At 36.7% G+C, this 16,608-nt stretch overlaps 1 protein-coding gene across 6 annotated transcripts in view; it reads left to right on the top strand.

Annotated features, from left to right (window-relative positions):
• Positions 1-15,893, top strand: part of LOC129732953 (putative ammonium transporter 2) — a 55,251-nt gene extending 39,358 nt beyond the window's left edge. For 5 of the 6 annotated variants that reach the window (XM_055694426.1, XM_055694430.1, XM_055694429.1 and 2 more), the window contains 4 exons: positions 13,767-14,162; positions 14,220-14,452; positions 14,506-14,762; positions 15,292-15,893. In XM_055694426.1, the coding sequence (XP_055550401.1) occupies positions 13,767-14,162; positions 14,220-14,452; positions 14,506-14,762; positions 15,292-15,714 (1,309 nt within the window). In that variant the 3' untranslated portion in view covers positions 15,715-15,893. Of the gene's footprint in view, positions 1-899; positions 2,373-13,766; positions 14,163-14,219; positions 14,453-14,505; positions 14,763-15,291 lie in introns of those variants that run through there. The other variant, XM_055694427.1, reaches the window with a different exon arrangement.
• The last annotated feature ends 715 nt before the right edge of the window (positions 15,894-16,608 follow it).

Raw genomic sequence — 16,608 nt, 5'->3', positions numbered from 1 at the left:
TGAGGCTCTCCGATCGATGAAAAATGTAAAGCACTCTCCGTATTTCTTGGGGAAAATACGGAAACATTTGAGTGCTTTATCCGAGAAATCTTTTCAGATTACCTTAGTGTGGGTCCGTTCTCACTGCTCGATACCGGCCAATGAGAAAGCGGACTCTTTGGCTAAGGTGGGCGCAACAAACGGTGACATTTATGAAAGACCAATTGTCTTTAAAAAATTTTTCGCACTTGTACGTCAGAATACGATCATCAGCTGGCAAAATTCTTGGACCAGAGGGGAACTAGGAAGGTGGTTACATTCCATTATCACCAAGGTATCGACGAGCCCGTGGTTCAAGGAGTTGGATGTAGGTCGGGATTTCATTTGCATGATGTCCCGGCTTATGTCCAATCACTATAGATTTGACGTACATCTCCGTCGTTTTGGGCTCGGGGAAAGTGGTATCTGTGCCTGTGGTGAAGGTTATCACCACATAGAGCATGTTGTTTGGTCATGCCTTGTACACCGTGACGCCAGGTCTAAATTAATAGGCAGCCGGCTGTTCCTGTTCGTGATGTCTTGGCGAGCCTACCCTACATGTCCCTTATATACGTTTTCCTGAAATCCATCCATGCCCCGCTCTAGTCCTATTCCCTTCCGCCTACATCCAGTCAAACGACAAGGACCCTGGATCCGGAACCAGCAACCAGACCCGTACGATACTCTCAGGGCCCGAGGGAGACAACTCAATCAGCCAGTCCGTAACATCTTGGCCCAGCAGTGGAACCAGGCCCGGATTTGGCAAATGCCCCGGGCCTCCCGATTGGAGGGGCCCCCATTGTCCTAGGGCGACCTTTTTTTTGCTCGTCACCTTCTAGAACGTTAACTCTAAATGTTTTAAGAGAAGAGGGCCCCACAAACAATTTTTACCCGGGCCCCCTAGCTTCTAAATCCGGCCCTGAGCGGAACATATTGCATATGATGCTTACCTATGGCAATGGAAAACCATCAAACAACAAACCATTCTAGCTCTAAGTTAGATTTAATTTCAGCTCGTAGTCGACAGCGAGGATAAAACATTTGCTTTTAGTTATTAGGATACTTTAGAGAGTAAGAAATCAGATATAATTGGCGCCGTTAAACATTAATTTGTATTTGTGCCGTGTCAAATAAATATTAGATGAGAAAAAAAAATTGGTTGGTTGATTTTCCTACAAGCCACGTACAGTGATTAGAGATGTATTACTAAAGTTCAATTCAACGGACGTAGATCATCCCAGAACGCTCCGTTTCGGTTCAGGTCCGAAGAAACGAACCTTCAAAATTCCGTTTCGATTGGTCTCCGAATTATATACCTCTTACTAAAGCTAAAACTGAAAATTAAAAAAATCCTATCAACTGTAATTAAGGGGTTTATGCCAGAAATTTCTCATGAAAGGTATTGAAAATAACCGTTCAATTTTCACTCAGATACCGTAAAAACTATTAACAAGGTTAATTTCAATGTTTCAAGCTCCACCGTTTCTAAATTATCGTGTAAATTTAAAAAACAATCATTCTTTATGCGGTCTCGTGCCACGCACGATCACGCATAATATCATCCGTTGGAGGTAATCTAGTATTATCTTTCCTTGTCATGTCACCGCGACTAGAATATCTTGCTCTGTGTTTAGTATAGAGTAAATTTATTGCACGGAAGGGTTCATTTGCTTTTCTACGTTTGCGGATAGAGCTATTTTGTTGCCAATTATAATTATTAATGAGCAATGTGTGTTTGTGAGTATTTTTGTCAGCAAAGTTATTACTGCTTGGGAATACCTGCAGGTGGCTTGTATAGATACATCAGTAGTGATTTTCAGTTTGATCACGGCAGTAGTTGACTTTGGTTGGTGCTGCATCATGTAAAAATGAACAAAACATCTTGTGGAAGTTTTAGAATTGAATTTAGAAATTAACGTGATGGATCAGTTGATAATAGCAACAGACAGCGTATTAAACAATGAAACCGTTAGCGATACTAAAGTGATTCCCATGCTTTACGATTTCGGTGATAATGATGGTGCTTTTATTATGATATGTGCTTTCTTACTTGTTACTCTGCAAACTGGATTCGCTTTGCTTGAGTCAGGATGTGTTTCGGAAAAGAACGAAATCGACATGATGCTGAGGAACGTAGTAGATATCGTGCTAGGTGGCATATCTTTCTGGCTTTTCGGATATGCCTTTATGATGGGGAGAAGTAACCACGGTAATCCATTCATCGGTTTGGGAGACTTTCTCATTGACCCATCGGTGCTAGATCCTTTGATGGGCAACATTTTGGTTGTTTACCTTTTCCAGATGACATTCTCTGCTTCGGCAACAACAATCGTTGGTGGAGCGGTAGCTGAAAGGTATAGTTTAATGATTTCAAAATAATCCAGATTTATTCTACCTATGCACATTGACTAGAATTTGTATAAGTCATTTTAACTTTCGTTTTTTTCGAGTCTAAGAAAAAGAAAAAGCAAACAAATGTTACAGTTGCTCAGGGCCGGATTTAGACGCTGGGAGGCCCGGGGCAAATTTGTCCGTGAGGCCCTCTTTTCTTGAAATATTTAGAGGTAACGTTCTGGAAGGTGACGAGCAAAAAAAGGTCGCCCCAGGATTAGGGGGACCCCTTGAATCGGGAGGCCCGGGGCATTTGCCCCCCTCAAATCCGGGCCTGCAGTTGCTGGGTGAAATTTTACATATAAAACCTAAATTAATCCACCTAGCGGTCAGACTCAGCCTTTCTCATTCAAACTTATTATTTGTAAAAATAGATTTACATGAATGCTTAAATCCAATCAAGGGGTATATTCACTCTTTGGGTTCTAAAATATTGATGTTGTAATTAAAGTATAAAATATGAAATTTGACGTAATGTTAGTGTTTAAGAAATAGCGAAATAAAAGAAATGACTCTTAATTTCGAACAATTTAATCACGAGCGATACCGGGAACGTTCAGATAGTACGATACCACATTTGAATCATGTTGAGGCCATTTATCTTGATCAAAGCAGGTATAGTGTTGAATAGTCTTTGAATTTCTTTTCTTTCCAAAACTTTTGAACAGCATATCAAATTGTTATGAAGTTTGTTATTTGTAAGTTTGAGAGATGACTCGTTTGTAGGACACTAGTTATGTTCAAAAAAGTCGTGTAATACTTGAGATAATAGACTTTCGTTGTTTTACAAATTAAAACATAACGGTTGCTTAAGTTTGATTACAATCAATTGAAAAGGTAACGTATAGGGCAGCCAAACTTTGAAACCACGTGTTCAATCATAATTCATCAGTTAACCCTTAATTAGCCCGTTCATCTGATATAAATATTGTTCAAATCGCTTGTGTAGTTTCTAAGATAATGAAGTTTCGTGATTTTCACATTTCGATACATTACAGACGAAGTTACAATTCGATTACAGTAAAATTCATTAGGGTGTTATGAGGCAGCTAGACCTTTCATTTGATACTAATTCTATGGAAATCGGGTCAACCATCTCTGAGAAAAGTGAATGAGTCCAAGTAGTCTTCGGAATATGTTTCTTCTCATAGCCGGATTTCACATTTTTAAACACAACAGGCAAAGTAATAATCCGTTTGTAAAAAAAAAAATCATTAGGGTCTTATGGGGCAACAAGACCTTCCATATGACACTGATTTTATGAAAATCGGTTCAGCCATCTCTGAGAAACATGAGTGAGATTAAATAGTCTCCAGAATACGTTTCTTTTCATAACTTCTGAAACACATGTTCAATTTTCATAAAATTCAAAAGTTAAGGGTTTCATTTGAAACCAATTTTGTTCAAATCGGTTGTGTAGTTTCTGAGATATTGATGTTTCGTGATTTTTACATCTTGATACATAACCTTTAAACTAGAAATCAGATTACAATAAAATTCGATAGGTTCTTATAGGGCAACTAGACCTTTCATTTGCAATTAATTTCATTGAAATCGGTCCAGCCATCTCTGAGAAAATCGAGTGAGATTGGGAGAGCGTTACACACACACACATGCAGAAAATGCTCAGCTCGTCGAACTGAGTCGAGTGATATACGACATTCGGCATTTTGAGCATTTTTATACCTTTATTTTTTGCAGTGATTGCTATACCTTTCTAGGAGAAAGGCAAAAAGTGAAATGATAGAAATGACTTTTAATTTCAACTTCAATCCCGAGCAAGGCCGCAAACATTGAAATAGTACAATATCAAATTGAAATAATGTTGAGGCCACATATTTTGATCGTAGCTATAGTTTAAAACAGTCTGCGGGTTACGTTTCTTTCTATAACTTTCAAACCACATGTTTAAACATTATGTAATTCATTGTTTAAGGGTTTAAAAGCCCATTAATTTTAATTCAACTATGTTCATAGCTTCTGAGATATAAGAGCGATTTTTACATTCTGACGCAGCGCCAAAACTAAAAGTTTAATTACAATGAAATTCAATAGCAACCTAAACGGACCCTTCATTTGACACCAAGGTAGAAAGAATCGGTCAGACCATTTCTGAGAAAAGTGAGTGCGAATAAAAGGTGCACATACACACGTACACACACAAACATATACACCTATACATGCATACATGCAGAAAATGCTCGATTCGTCGAACTGAGTCAAGTAGTATATGACATTCGGCAGTGCGTCTTGAGCTGCCCGACAGATCAGACGTATTTTCGGTTGCTTGTGGACTGGTGTTTGACTGCCTATAGCTTCGGAGTTTGTGTTTTGTCAGTGTGTCTTTTAAAGATTACCTGGAAGTTAACTTACATCAGTCTTTCTCAAGACTACCTATTTCTTTCTTTCTCAATACTTGCAATTTGATATTATCTTTGAACTTTTTTCGTATTACCTGAAATGGCAGGACGAAAAAAGAAACCACGCATCGCTACGGGGAGGAAAAGAGAGGCATCTCTTTCTGAAACTAGCTTATGCAGTGAAAATTTATATGATATTCTGCCTGAGCAAGAAGCCGGCGAAATTGAAATGTTCGAAAGTAAAACTATTCAAAGTGAAATTTCTGTAAAAAAGGAGAAAGTTCCACCTATTGTGGTAACTATTGCTTCTGAATTTAATATTTTTAAAAGAGAACTTTCTACGTTTCTCTCCGACGTCAAAGTTACTTATCAAATTGGCCGAAGAGGCGAATGCCGTTTACTGGCCCAAACATTGAAAGGTTGGAATCGTCTTATTCAGTATTTAACTGAAAAGATGTATAAATTTTTTACATATGATACGAAGAGCGCCAAGCCGTTCAAGGTCGTATTGAAAGGTCTCACCAACGATCAAACCGGTGATGAGATCAAAATTACTTTGACAGAATTACTTGGTATAGCCCCTACCCAAGTAATTCTGATGAAACAAAAATCACGAGGCGAAAACAGTCAGCGAACTGGAATTTCCCTTGTAAATTATTTAATTCATTTTAACCGCAGTGAGGTAAACAACTTAAATTTTTTTGAAAAAGCACATGCTTTATATAAAGTGCGTGTAAAATGGGAAATATATCGAAAGTTTGGCGGAGGTGAAAAGCATATCACCCAATGCCGTGTTTGCCAACGTTATGGCCATGGTTCAAAGTTTTTTAACATGGACCAAAAATGCCTCATTTGTGGAGACTCTACTCACAAAAAGGACACATGTCCTGTGAAAGAGAGTAAAAATTTTCGCTGTGCGAATTATAACGGCAACCATATGTCGAATTTTTATCAATGCCCAGCCCGGTTAGCAATTGTTAAGGCAAGGCAAGGTAAACAACATTCAAAACAAAATTCTCCAAGCGTACCAGTGGCGCATAGTTTACCTACTCCTTTGCATACCCGTTTAACATATGCACAGGTTACAGGTAGTTCGAACATTCTACCGCCTAATGATGGTAGTTCGAAAATAACCGCTAATATGGGTAAGCAAAACACGCTAGAAAATAATTGTACACCTATCACCCCAGCTAATATTGCTACCGAAAATAATTTTTCTAATGTCAACTGCCTGGGGCCTATTACGGCACGTAAACTTTCTTTTCTGCAACAAGCAATGTTCGATCTTATGAACGCCATGTTGCAGGCAAAATCAATGTTTGAAGCCATCCAAATAGGTACAAATTTTACAATTAAAATTGTTTCTAATTTAAAATTTAGCAATGATTTTAAATAAACCAATCAAAATTTTGAATTGGAATGCTCGCTCATTGAAGGTCAATGAGAATGAGCTTTTTAATTTTTTAACAGTAAATAATGTGCATATTGCAATTATTACTGAGATATTTTTTAAACCTAACATTAAATTAAAATATGATCCCAATTACGTGGTTCATAGATATGATAGGATCCAGGGTTCCGGCGGTGGAGTTGCAATTGTTATTCATCGCCGAATCAAACATCGTGCTCTTCCCCATCTTGAGACGAAAGTTTTTGAAACTTTGGGAATTGAAGTTCAAACTGAACTTGGGATTTTATTCATTGCCGCAGCATATTTACCATTTCAATGCACACGCGAGCTCAAAAATTATTTTAAAGGTGATTTACAAAAACTCACCAGAAATCGTTCGAAATTTTTTATAATCGGCGATTTTAACGCTAAACATCGTTCATGGAATAATTCTCAAAGTAATTCCAATGGAAAAATTTTATTCAATGATTGTTCTTCAGGATACTATTCTATTTTGTCTCTGAATAGTCCTACATGCTTTTCTTCTGTAAGAAACCCTTCAACAATTGATTTGGTGCCAACAGATCAAAGTCATGTATGTAGTGATTTGATCACACATGCTGACTTCGATTCTGACCATCTTCCAATACCTTTTTCTTTATCACATGAATCAGTTTTAAACCCTATGAGCTCTGTTTTTAATTATAACAAGGCTAATTGGGAAAGATACAAAACTCATATTGAGAGAAATTTCAATAATGAGCTTGATTTGCAAAACGAAGTGAATATTGGTTCCGCTTTGGAAGCATTAAAATGTGCAATTGTTGATGCCAGGAATTACTCTGTTCCGAAGACTCACGTGAAATTTGATTCACCGATAATTGACGAAAATCTTCAACTTCTAATTCGTTTGAAAAATGTCCGCAGACGTCAATATCAACGTTCTCGTGACCCTGTTTTTAAAACTATTTATAAAGATTTACAGAAAGAGATTAAACATAGATTTACTCTTCTGAGAAATCAAAATTTTGAAACTAAAGTTGAAAAATTGAAACCATATTCAAAACCTTTTTGTAAGCTGTCGAAGATTTTCAAGAAACCTTCAAAGCCTATTCTAGTTTTAAAAGATGGTGAACGTTTTCTTGTATCCAATTAACAAAAGGCTCAAAGACTTGCTCAGCAATTTGAGAGTGTTCATAACTCAAATTTGAATTTTGTGAGTCCAATTGAAAATAAAGTCTCACGTCAATTTGATTTAATTTCTTCCCAGAATTTTTTACCTGCAGAAATAATTGAAACTAACTTGAATGAGATTAAATCAATTATTAAAAATTTCAAAAATATGAAAGCACCTGGTGACGATGGAATCTTTAATATATTAATCAAACATCTCCCTGAAAGCACAATGGAATTTTTAGTGAAAATTTTCAATTGCTGCTTCAAAATTGCATATTTTCCCAAACTATGGAAAAATGCAAAAATTACTCCAATTTTAAAACCGGATAAGAACCCAGCTGAAGTTTCAAGTTATCGACCAATCAGTTTGCTTTCTTCAATAAGTAAACTGTTTGAGAGAATTATTCTTAACAGAATGATGTCACACATCAACGAAAATTCAATTTTTGCAGATGAACAGTTTGGATTTCGCCATGGGCATTCCACTACTCATCAATTGCTCAGAGTTACTAATATGATACGAGCTAACAAATCTGAAGGTTATTCCACTGGAGCTGCTCTTTTAGACATAGAAAAAGCATTCGACAGTGTTTGGCATGAAGGTTTGATTGCGAAATTGCAAACTTTTAATTTTCCAATTTTCCTAATCAAAATTTTAAAAAATTATCTTACTGATCGAACTCTGCAGGTTGTCTATCAGAATTCAAAATCTGATAGATTTCCTGTCAGAGCAGGTGTGCCTCAAGGTTCAGTCTTGGGTCCAGTCCTGACAACATATTCACTTCAGATCTTCCTGATTTGCCTCCAGGATGCACAAAGTCATTGTTCTGCGATGACACAAGCATTTCCGTAAAAGGAAAAAGTCTTCGTGTCATATCAGTCGATTGCAGAAAAGTTTAGATATTTTTTCTTCCTACTTGCAAAAGTGAAAAATCTCTCCCAATGCTTCTAAAACTCAAATGATAATTTTTCCGCATAAGCCTAGGGCTTCTTTCCTCAAGCCAAACAATAATCACGTTGTCAAGATGAATGGGGTTATTTTACGTTGGTCTGGCAAGGTTAAGTACTTGGGACTAATTTATGATAAAAAACTTATTTTCAAAGAGCACATTGAGAGTATACAAGCCAAGTGCATCAAATATACGAGATGTTTATATCCTCTCATTAACAGGAATTCTAAACTTTGTTTCAAGAACAAACTTTTGATTTACAAACAAATTTTTAGACCAGCAATGCTTTATGCTGTACCGATCTGGTCAAGTTGCTGTTCAACAAGGAAGAAAACGCTCCAAAGCATTCAGAATGAAATTCTAAAAATGATTTTGAAGCGTCCTCCTTGGTTTGGTACACTCGAATTACATAGACTTACTGGTGTTGAACCATTAGAAACTATGTCAAATAAAATTATTAACAAATTTTTTCGACAAAAATCGTTGCAATCCTCAATTGCTACGATAAGCTCTCTTTATAGCCAATAAGTTAGCAATTAAGTTAGTTGTAAGTTTACTTCCCCTTTTCTGACAAGTAGGTTCAAATCCCTACGAATGATAAGTCCTAATTGCGGAAGCAAACAAATCCTAACAATTAAAATTACAAATTTCTAACAGTGTTGAGAAGTCACCATTTGTGATTGGACACACATACTCATTATTTACTAATATTTATCATGAATACTTAAGCTACTAACAAAAAAAAAACATAAAAAAAAATATATGACATTCGGCCATTTGGATCACTTTTCTACCTTTTGATTAGCCAGTGATCGTTAGGCGAAAGTCAATATGTCAATGTTACTTTCATTAAATGATTTCACATTTTTATGAACAACGGACAAAGTTACAATCCGATTATAATGAAATTCAATAGAAACCTATGGGGCAACTAGACCTTTCATTTGACACTAATTTTGTGAAAATCGGTTCAGCCATCTCTGAGAAAAATGAGTGAGTTTAAACAACCTCAGGATAACTTTTCTTTACATAACTTTTGAACCATATGTTTAATCATAACGAAACTAAAAAGTTAAGGGTTCTGAAGACAGCCCGATCATTTGAAACCAGTTTTATTGAAATCGGTTGTGTGGTTTCTGAGATATTGATATTTCGTGATTTTTACATTTTGATACATAACCTCTAAACTAAACTAAAAATCCGATTACATTGAAATTCAAAAGCAACCTACGGCGCAACTACACGCAAAAGTTCAAGCTTTAATCATCCAATGTGTCCTTTCAATTCGCACAGAATTTGCTCTGAATTCGCACAACCAATGCGTGATACGCATAACGCAAAAGTTGTACAAGGAATACGTTGACAGAGATCAAAATCAGAATATGTATCATATACACAAAAGTCGTAATGTCTCGGTGAACTTCGGCTTCGGGCGAACGATCAGTTTCGAGGCGCTCAAAAAACCGTTCTTTACTTTCGCGAGCCGGTGCGTATCAACGGCTCGTGCATCCCTAAAAATCGTCAGCAACCGAAACAGCCAATAGCGAGCCTTGTTGCCGCGGAAGTTATTGACGCTGGTGCCAGTAACGTAGAACCGAATGCATGTGAATGAAACCAGAGTCATAATTAAATGCAAAATGTTTTGGACTAATCTCATGTTTTTGTTTATTGTTAATGATTGAATGATGTTTTCAAATGACCTGATTCATGAAAGTGAAAGTGAAAGCACTGTTTTAACGATGCCAACCTTCTGAACATCGGCTGATGCTTTATAAGTGTAGTGGTTTGGAGCTGCGCAATACTTTCAAAATACGCTAGAGCATCAAATGCGTTATGCCCAACGCACATGCGTTGTACTGGTTCCAATTTTGATCAGTAAATGCGCTAATTTCGCTCATAAAGGATCTGGTTACGCACACTTCAACTTTTGCGTGTAGACCTTTCTTTTGCAACTAATTTTATGAAAATCGGTTCAGCCATCTCTGAGAAAAGTGAGTGAGAAAAAAAGTTGCACATACACACACACACACTACACATACACACACACACACTACACATACTACCATTCTGTTTCGGAACAGAGTGGTGTATGTACATAAATCGAGGTATTACCGTCATGTAATATGTGACATGTAACATGTTACATGTGATATGTAACTTATCATTTGTCCTGTAACATATAACACGTGATTTGTAACTTGTTACACGTAATGTAACACGAAAAATGTGACATGTCAAATATCATGTAATATGTAACATGTTGTGTTACATGTAATGTTTCACGTCACATGTTATATGTAACATATGACAAAGCTGTAGGTAATAAAATTGCGGTTCTAAAAGAAATTTCGGCTTCGGGCGAACGATCAGTTTCGAGGCGCTCAAAAAACCGTTCTTTACTTTCGCGAGCCGGTGCGTATCAACGGCTCGTGCATCCCTAAAAATCGTCAGCAACCGAAACAGCCAATAGCGAGCCTTGTTGCCGCGGAAGTTATTGACGCTGGTGCCAGTAACGTAGAACCGAATGCATGTGAATGAAACCAGAGTCATAATTAAATGCAAAATGTTTTGGACTAATCTCATGTTTTTGTTTATTGTTAATGATTGAATGATGTTTTCAAATGACCTGATTCATGAAAGTGAAAGTGAAAGCACTGTTTTAACGATGCCAACCTTCTGAACATCGGCTGATGCTTTATAAGTGTAGTGGTTTGGAGCTGCGCAATACTTTCAAAATACGCTAGAGCATCAAATGCGTTATGCCCAACGCACATGCGTTGTACTGGTTCCAATTTTGATCAGTAAATGCGCTAATTTCGCTCATAAAGGATCTGGTTACGCACACTTCAACTTTTGCGTGTAGACCTTTCTTTTGCAACTAATTTTATGAAAATCGGTTCAGCCATCTCTGAGAAAAGTGAGTGAGAAAAAAAGTTGCACATACACACACACACACTACACATACATGTGTGTATGTACATACACATATGTAGCCATATACCTTTGGTTTTCCCAGTGATTGCTATACCTTTCTAGGAGAAAGGCAAAAATCATGTAATTATTGCGTTGTCAACATAAATATTTAAATATATTTTTTGAAATCCAAAATAGCCTTTTAAGAACATTAATTTGTGATAAATTTGATGTTTAGTCAACTACATGCATCTTTGAAATTTTTCAAATTCATTAAGGCATTTTCAACTAGCGTGTTTGCACTCAGAATGAATTAAAAATACGAAAATATTTATTCGAACTTTTTTGTTTGCACCTTTCTTCCGGAACAAATTTGATCTAAGTTATTTTTATACTTCGAAGTAATAAATAAAAAATCCGATTTCGTCATGCAACTTGTAATCATTAGATATTAGAAGATACTTAAAAATTCAGCAAACGTAAACTGTTTCAAATTAAACTTGGGCGTCGTTCACAAATTACGTAACGTGAAAATCCAGGTTTTAGACCCCTTCCCCCTCTATGTAACGATAAGTAACGTTCAATATGACTCCCCCCCCTGAAATTACGTAACGCTGAACTCCCAAAAATTTTCGATTTTGAAGGAAAATCACAGTTAGGTAATTGTTTCAACTACCACCCCCTTTCTCCCCCATATGTAACAATAAGTAACGCAAACTCAACCCCCCCATGCGTGTACGACGCCTTACCGGCTGTTAGATATTTCACGGTGTCATTAACAAGACAATTTCTCTCATCAAGACTCAACGGAAAAAAGCGTTCGAGGTGAGCGTCTTGTTCCGAAATCAACAAAAAAAAAAACCGTCAACATTTCTGAATATTCAGCAACATTCTGGAAAATCAGAATAAATACTAGAACATGAAAAAAAAAAACAGGACGCCCCATCATGATCTCAAAATCAGAACATGTCCTGCTAAATCAGGAGGAATGGTATCCCTATCTGAAACGAGTAACGCTCCGGTCTGGGAAAGTTCGGTTCAATTTGTATCGAAAAATTGATCATAAATCATAGATAGAAAATCGTCTGCTTGTTCTTTCTGAGATTGTTCTCTGTTACAATTCCTTATATGAGCCGTTGCGGAACAGAGTGGTCTAAAGACCATTTTTTTCAAAAACGAGGTTTTTACATAAACCGCATCTACTCAAGAAGCTTAAGTTAGGAGACTAAAAAAATTTCAAAAAATCAACCTTTAAAGCTGATTTATTTTATGTTGAAATTTCGCCCGAAACAGAATGGCCATTCTGTTTCGGAACAGAGTGGTGTATGTACATAAATCGAGGTATTACCGTCATGTAATATGTGACATGTAACATGTTACATGTGATATGTAACTTATCATTTGTCCTGTAACATATAACACGTGATTTGTAACTTGTTACACGTAATGTAACACGAAAAATGTGACATGTCAAATATCATGTAATATGTAACATGTTGTGTTACATGTAATGTTTCACGTCACATGTTATATGTAACATATGACAAAGCTGTAGGTAATAAAATTGCGGTTCTAAAAGAAATATATACAGTGTAAATTTTTTTTCCGGGCCAAATTTTACTAATTGTCACAAAATATTAAATATCTCAAAAAATACCTTTTTTTAAAATCTAATTTTTTCACACATTAGAGATGACAATATGTACTACTATTTGTCAAAATTCGGTGATGGTAAAATGTAAAACAAAAAATTTTATGAACGTTCGAGTTCGCTGATATGTTACGCATATTCAATTACAACAGGGCAGAGTGTAAATATGATCGATTATGGTACAAAAACAGCGCGTAGGATTGATATCATGCTATTAGTGATAATTGTTAACATTGTAATGTGTAGCTAGCAAAAAACAATAAAAAAAAAATTCAGAGTGAAAATGTCAAAATACTCAAACATTCTTAACTTTTTAAATTGGTTACCTTGTGTGTTTAAGGTTGTAGTGTGTGAAAGCCACACGTGGACGACTACGAATTTTCGAAGGTACAAGACTCGGAAATAGGTAATGCGTTACCTGTGAAAACACTATCTCATGTTTTCATCTCCATAACAAACATGAGGATATGTTGTCACATGTGACGCATGAACTATTGCCGAGTGGTATGCCTTCAAAAATTAGAAGCCGACAAGACTTGGAAATAGTTAATGCATTCCCTATGAAAACGCTATTTTATGTTTGCTCCACCACAGCAAATATAAAATAGCGTTTGCACCGGCGACGCATTAACTATTATCACGTCCTGTGCCTTTGAAAATTCGAAGTGGTGGCTTGAAGTTGGCCATTTGAAGCTTCAACATCATTTCGCTCTAATCTGGCAACAGTTTGTTGGATCGGTATAGGACCTTCGGTGAAATCGTAGTAATGATTTTGACCTTTCATAAAAAAGATACGCTGTAAGAAAAATGGGAATTTATTTTGGAAAAGAGATATAATACAGTAAAAATAATACATCAATGTACTTCTATTCCACGAATGCCTTTATGTAGTTAATACAACTAATCTTTTCTTACAGGTGTAATTTCAAGGCGTATTGCTTGTTCTCCTTTCTTAACACCATCGTTTACTGCATACCGGCCGGATGGGTTTGGGGAGAACATGGTTTCCTAAGTAAGTTAGGAGTTGTTGATATTGCCGGGAGCGGACCAGTACATCTTGTAGGAGGAGCATCGGCTTTTGCGTCAGCCGTAATGCTCGGACCACGGCTCGGGCGTTATGCGAAAGGTATCGAACCTCTACCCTTGGGTAATCCCGTGAACGCATGCATGGGTTTGTTTGTTCTATGGTGGGGATGGTTAGCATTCAATTCAGGCAGCACGTACGGTGTTAGTGGTGCGAAATGGGTTTATGCAGCTCGTGCTGCTGTAATGACAATGATGGGATCTTTTGGAGGGGGCAGCTTTAGTATGATGTAAGTTACTGTTGTAACATATTTAGGTATGCAGAAAATAAGTTCTATATGTTTCAGATATTCGATGGCACGCAATGAAGGGCGATTGGACATTGTTGATTTAATCAACGGCATTTTGGCATCACTGGTGTCGGTAACTGCGGGTTGTTTTTTGTATCACGCATGGGAAGCTATAATCATAGGAGCTATAGGATCTGCTCTATGTTGTCTCTGTATGCCTCTCTTTGATAAAATGGGTGTCGATGATCCAGTAGGTGCCAGTGCTGTTCATGGCGTTGCGGGAATATGGGGTAAACTATATCACTGAAAAAATCACTTCTATAATAAACAAGCTATATTGTAGGTGTTCTGGCTGTCGGTTTATTTGCTGACAATCCAGTCCCGTTGGGTACCACGAACGGACGATTTGGTTTGTTCAAAGGAGGTGGTTGGTATCTGCTTGGTGTACAATCTCTTTCTGCTTTATGTCTTGCATGTTGGTCTATTTGTACTACATTAGCACTTCTTTGGATCATTAATAAAATAGTACCAATAAGGATGGATCCAAATGAGGAATTGCTCGGCGCAGACCTTATGGAACATCGAATAAGACATTCACAGGTATGTTGACATATATACAGACAAAAATTGAAGAATATGTTATTTAGAAACAGTTAGGTACTGATCAATTTGGGCGTTCCAAATTGGTAAGTTGGTACAGTAAACGAGTTATTCCCTAGGAAATCGAAAAACGGGAAAACAAAAAATTCATCTATTGCTATTGGCAAAGAAACTGAACTCATAAGTGATAACTTTCATGACAATTTGTATTTTTTTTGTTGAAACTGGTTCAAGATTTACTTTGGACATAAATAAACCAAAGGTATAATTTTAATAGCATACCAGTTGGTTTTAAGGTACAATGCTGGTCTAAGAAGCAAGTTGCCGTATGTTTGGCTCCCGGTTCATAAGAGACTGTTAAAGTTAGTAGGATCGTAGTTTGTCACCGCAATTGTCCTATACATTGTCAGTTGACAGCTAAGTTTGTATATAATGAACAGAAGGTCAAGTTCTAAAAGCGCCATGTTGCACCAAGGATTTTTTTGTCGCAAAAATTCATTTCTAAATATATTATGTGTTCTCATTGTAGATTGGAATATCAAGGGCACTTTCGGCATTGGCTCCTTTAAAAGTTGACTTAGATGACGTTGTTAATGCACCTTCTATTGGTCGAAACCCAGGACACGATCAATGCTTAGATGAAATACGTGCCGCAAGCCAGAAGCTATACGAGTGGCGTTCTTTTATGGATAAAATGTCTCCACAGAAAAAAACTAAAGCTGAGACATCAGTAGACAAGAATGAGTTTGCGAACAAGGATTCTTTCAAACTCCGTAATATAAAGCGGAATAATAGGAGTAATCTTACAACATACGCTGATAACCAAGGATTTGACGGATCCTCCGGGGATGATGGAGCGAAACTCGGAAATAAACCTTTTGCAATATCTGGAAACGTTTTAGGCAAGATCCAATCTGAAAGAAATGAGCAAAACTTTGCTTGGATAGATTGAATAACGAACGACAACAATCGACGATGAACGTTTAAATTAAGAAATAAATATATTTATACTGCATATACAGGTAGTCACCTGTAAATTCTGGATTTATCAGGAAATATGATTTTACCGGAAAAATCATGAAATTTTTAGCATAATTAGGGATTTGTTGCTATTTAAAAAGAATTTATATATTAAATAATCCTTTTTTAATACATTGTCTCTATTCTTTCTCGCTTTTATTCTAATCCTGATAAGTGCACTAGTGTGATAGTTTCTAGTTATTGGTTGAATAACTTGAACGAACATTGCTGACATTACAAAACTAAGAAAGCTTCGAAAAGCATAATATCACATTTAAAAAAAAAAACGATTTTGAAAACATGTATTAAAAGTTCTCAAATTCAAGCTTAATCGGTCAATATTTATCAGAGTTATATTATATTTAAACTAGTTGACCATGCACAAGGTTGCATATTCAATTTTGGGGTGTCAATTCAATTCAATTGGCTAGATGCCGATATTTGAAACATGATGTACGACAAACTTGCAGTCCTCATGTAACGCTACGAGTTTCTTAAAGAAAGCAATGCTCTATCTCTTATGCCTAAAGCGTGGAAGCCCATATTCAGAGGGATTTTCAGTCAATATTCGCGGCGAATATCATAATATTAACTGCGAATCTAAACATATAAAAATGCAGCTCTGTTTGTCTGTGACTAAGATAGTTCGAGACCCCTCCCTCCTCTGGAAGGGAGGGGTCCCATACAAATGAAACACATATTTCTGCACATCTCGAAAACTAACCAAGCAAATGGAACCAAATTCGGTATGTGGATGTTTTCAGGAGTAACAAATATGTCCATATTGGTTCGACACCCTTCCCTCTTCTGGAAGGGAGCGGTCCCA

The sequence above is a fragment of the Wyeomyia smithii genome, chromosome 3 (assembly GCF_029784165.1).
Source record: "Wyeomyia smithii strain HCP4-BCI-WySm-NY-G18 chromosome 3, ASM2978416v1, whole genome shotgun sequence".
Lineage (NCBI taxonomy): Eukaryota > Metazoa > Arthropoda > Insecta > Diptera > Culicidae > Wyeomyia > Wyeomyia smithii.
The sequence above is the reverse complement of the archived record's forward strand: the minus strand, read 5'-3'. Positions and strand labels throughout refer to the sequence as shown.